This window comes from Panicum virgatum, chromosome 2N, assembly GCF_016808335.1.
Source record: "Panicum virgatum strain AP13 chromosome 2N, P.virgatum_v5, whole genome shotgun sequence".
Taxonomy (NCBI): domain Eukaryota; kingdom Viridiplantae; phylum Streptophyta; class Magnoliopsida; order Poales; family Poaceae; genus Panicum; species Panicum virgatum.
The window spans coordinates 39557272-39561265 of record NC_053146.1 but is presented as its reverse complement, the minus strand read 5'-3'; the positions used below and the strand labels follow the sequence as shown (position 1 = coordinate 39561265).

The following is a 3994-nucleotide window of genomic DNA, read 5'->3' as shown; positions in this document are numbered from 1 at the left end:
GGCAGGGGAGCGACGCGAGAGAGAGAAGAGAGATGGAGCGGCGCGGCTGAGGAAGGAACGACTGCCCTAGTATAGCGGACCTCGGCGCCAAGATCTATGGCGCCGAGGTCGGCCACGTCGGCTGCCAGCGCGGTGCTGGGGTGGATTTGGTGTGCTCACCTTGGCGCCATGGGCTGTGGCGCCGACCCCTTGGGTCCAGAAACGGAAAACGTTTCCCCAGGGGTCTATTTGTGAAATTCTTTCGCGCGAAGGGCCAAAAAGCAAAAAAGGCATTCATATTACTTTGAGCTAGAGTACTTAAGGCTACAATCTGTAGCAGCTGCAGTTACACTTTGGGGTAGCCTGAAGATTCAGAACTGAATACAGAGAATGGGAAATTCAGAGACAAACCGCGACCTTTACTACATTGTGGTTCTGTCATTCAGATTTTTATCCTAGATGAACATGTATACGGAGAATGGAAATTCAGGCTTGCAGGCGTAAGTAAAACTACTAGTAACTGAATGAGATGAAATGCAAAAAAAGAAAAACCAGTTTCAGGCTTTCAGCCAGCATGCTAGTCAAAAAAATAACTTCTGCGGGGGTTATACCGCCTCCACGGCATTGTATTAAGGAGGACTTCTCACACAGGTCAAGAAAATCTCCGAACCCCCATCCCCATCCTTACACAAGGGTCCGTTGTCTTGTGAGTTAGGCCGGTCCATCACTATGCTTTGGAAATAGGGCCAGGCGAGGAGATTTTTTTGGTGCCCGCCGGGGGTCGAACCCCCGAGCTCGTGCTGCCCGCCAGGGCCTTACACCAGCCGGGCTAAGCCCGAACTTTGTTCTAGTGCGCGTCGCGAAGGCCGAACGAGGAGCAGGAAGGTGAGTCGGAGCCACAGCGCCCAGCTGTACTGCGCGACGCTGAAAGGGAGACGCGCATCTGCTGGTATGGTGTCCGAGACTCCGAGTCCGACCATCGTTCTCCAGCTGTTCTCTGCTGCTCAATCGGACTCCCTTCCCGCCGTCCATTCCAGACTCCGCATCGAGTTCGATTTGGTTCGAACGAGACGTGTGTTCCAATCCATCCCGCGCCATAAAATCCCAGCACCTCCACTGCTTCCCTCCCATCTTGCGCGTCTGCAGCCCTCGCCCTCCCCCTGTCGCTTCTCGCATCTCGCCGCCGTCGCCTCCCAGGCTCCCACGATCCCACCCACCAGCACCGCGCCGCGCGTCCGATGGCTTGCTCCGTCATCCCGACCGCGCCCCACCGGGTCGGCTTCCTCCCGCACCAGATGATGATGAGGGTCCCGGCGGCTCCGCCACCAACGCCGGCGCCAGAGGAGCTGCGGCTGTCGGACCTCGACTCGGTCGGCGACCTCGGCGCGGGCGGCTTCGCCAGGGTCAGCAAGGCGCGCCACCGCCGCACCGGCGCCGTGTTCGCGCTCAAGATGTCGTACGACGCGGACCCCGACGTGGAGGAGGAGGCCGAGGTGCTCCGCCGCGCCGCCGGGTCGCCGCACGTCGCCCGCGTTTGCGCTCGAGTTCATGGACGCCGGCTCGCTCGGCCGCGTCCTGTGCAGGGTTTTCCTTACCATTAAGGAAAAAAAACTGGAGGTCAGCGAGAAACGCGTTTATCGGATTTCTCGAAAAATTATCGGATTTGTCATTTTGATTTCGGATGAAATTTAGAAAAAAATTCTCAATTTATGCAGGAAGTAACCTAGATTATTTCCAAACAATCTAATAGTATAAACAAGATACAACAATGCATATAAATATGACTTTCTTGCCACAATAAACAGTCTGTTTAATATGGTCATCGCTATCGCCATGGCTTCCTATGAAGTCGTGGAGGGACCGAGAGAGATGGGGAATGGAATATGAATAAGATTTAGTGTTAGGAGGCAGCGGGTGGCCTGATATTTGGCTGCACCAATTTGGTTTCGGCGGATATTCAAAAGGACCGAAAATTTCGGGCGATAAGTAAAAAAACCGGACCCCGCCGAGAAACAGGATTTTCGGTTTTCTCGGAAAATTCTCGCCGAGAAATTTTTCCTTGGTCCTGTGCCGGCGTCGGGGAGGAGTCCCCGAGCCGGCGCTCGCCGAGGCGGCCGCGCACTGCGTCGTGGGGCTGGCCCAGCTCCACTCGCGCGGCGTCGCGCACCTGGACGTCAAGCCGGACAACTTCCTCGCCAGCTCCCGCGGCGAGATCAAGATCAGCGACTTCAACACGTCGAGGATCCTCTACGGCGGCGCCGGCGAGCGCCTCCAGGTGCCCATCACCGCCGGCACCCGCGCCTACTTCAGCCCCGAGCGGTTCGCGCCGAGAGCCCGCGCCGGGCCGCACGGCGCCATGGCCGCCGACGTCTGGGGCCTCGGGGTCACCGTCCTGGAGCTCTTCCTCGGCCGCTTTGCCGTCGTGCCGGACGTGGACAAGGCCTCTGCGGCGGAGCTGGAGCTGGCCATCTGCCACGGGGAGCCCCTGCGCGTGCCGGAAGAAGCAGAGGCATCGCCGGAGCTGCGCGGGTTCGTGGCCGCGTGCCTGCAGTGGGAGCCGGCGCGGCGCGCCACGGTGCCGCAGCTGCTCGGGCACCCGTTCCTCACCCGCCGCGACGTCGAGGCGTCAAGGCGCGCGCTGCGGGACCTCATCGTCCAGACGCTGTAGCGGGCAGGAGATTACGTCGTCGTCGAGGAGTGGACGCGATCTGTGCAGATGGATTCTTCAGATTAAACTGTGTGTTTCTTTCGCTGATTAACCTATTGGATAGGTAACTTGTGTACTCGGTGATGTATGTGATAACTTATGTTTATCCAATTTGCATTGGATCTTCTGCGCAGCAGCAAAATTGTTTCTTTGATGCATGCTTGCCCCTTAGCTTTTTTGCGCATTTAGTTTTCTTACTTGCTTGTTACCCTCCTTGATGAGAATTTGGTACATGGTCATGGCACGATTGTTTCTCTTATTAAGTAATAATCACAAGGTGCATTCTGGTGTGATTTGAGTATTTCTGGTGCCGGTGTGCGCGAGCACTAGAGGCACCACAAGCTTTGGTGTGATCGGAAAAACCGTGCTAGGATTAGGGCACCCGATGCCTAGAAAAAATCGGACGCCCTGATCCAACTTGTTTTTATTGCGGTGGAAATTTTTGTTACGGTAGGCGTGCCTGGGAAACACACCTAAGACTTCTGAGTTTTTATTTTTCATGCAGATATATATTTGATGAAAACATATGATCCGGGTAGATTTCTGAGTTTTTATTTCAATATTTTTCATGCAGAAAAACTTATATTTAGCTAAAACAAATTTTATTCATACCAAACGAATGCTTTGTGTCAAAGAGCTTGTACTACTAAACTAATCCTGCAAGCTTGTGAAACAAAAGTTGATCTGTAACAAAACTTTATGGATATACAGCCTATGTTATTTTATATTAGTCAAAACTACTTACAATGTCACATATACAACAGTGGAACAAAAAAAAATTTATAGCATGAACAGCATAATAATGTTTTTCACAAATTGAATAATTAAAAAATAACATGAAACAAAAGAAAGCTAACATGCGAAAGAGCATGTAGGCTAGTGGATACAAGGGCTTTGGTAGTTTCTCAGGTCCTGAATTTGACTCCCCGTGAGAGTGAATATTCTAGAATTTAACGGCGTTGAGCCTTTAGTGGTTGTCGATGTTTCCATTAATAGTGAGACGTTTGCGGTCACTTTGTTAATCTCGAGAATTTTATCGATTTAGTCTTCAGAAGATGCTCATAGGGTAGGATTTGGGTACGGGTGTTCATGGAGACGTGTGGATGCGTTGTGAAATCGAAGTTGTACCGTGTAATTAGAAAAAGCTAACACTATTATATAACGATTCAAAAACCATCAAAATAATTGAATTGTATTAGTATTAGCAAAGAAATAAATTTTAACTAACCCGTTAAACCACCTTGAATCCCCCCAAACGCATGTGCGCTATCTAGCTGATTCGGCCGCTTTGGCACCAACGCTAGCCCC

General features: G+C 52.1%; 1 protein-coding gene across 1 annotated transcript; it reads left to right on the top strand.

The window, feature by feature from the left end:
• The first annotated feature begins 1186 nt into the window (after positions 1 to 1186).
• Positions 1187 to 2810, top strand: LOC120662599 (mitogen-activated protein kinase kinase 9-like). The gene is made up of 2 exons (XM_039941715.1): positions 1187 to 1492; positions 2029 to 2810. The coding sequence occupies exons 1-2, from the start codon at positions 1218 to 1220 to the stop codon at positions 2645 to 2647; spliced, it is 894 nt and encodes a 297-aa protein (XP_039797649.1). The 5' UTR covers positions 1187 to 1217; the 3' UTR covers positions 2648 to 2810.
• The last annotated feature ends 1184 nt before the right edge of the window (positions 2811 to 3994 follow it).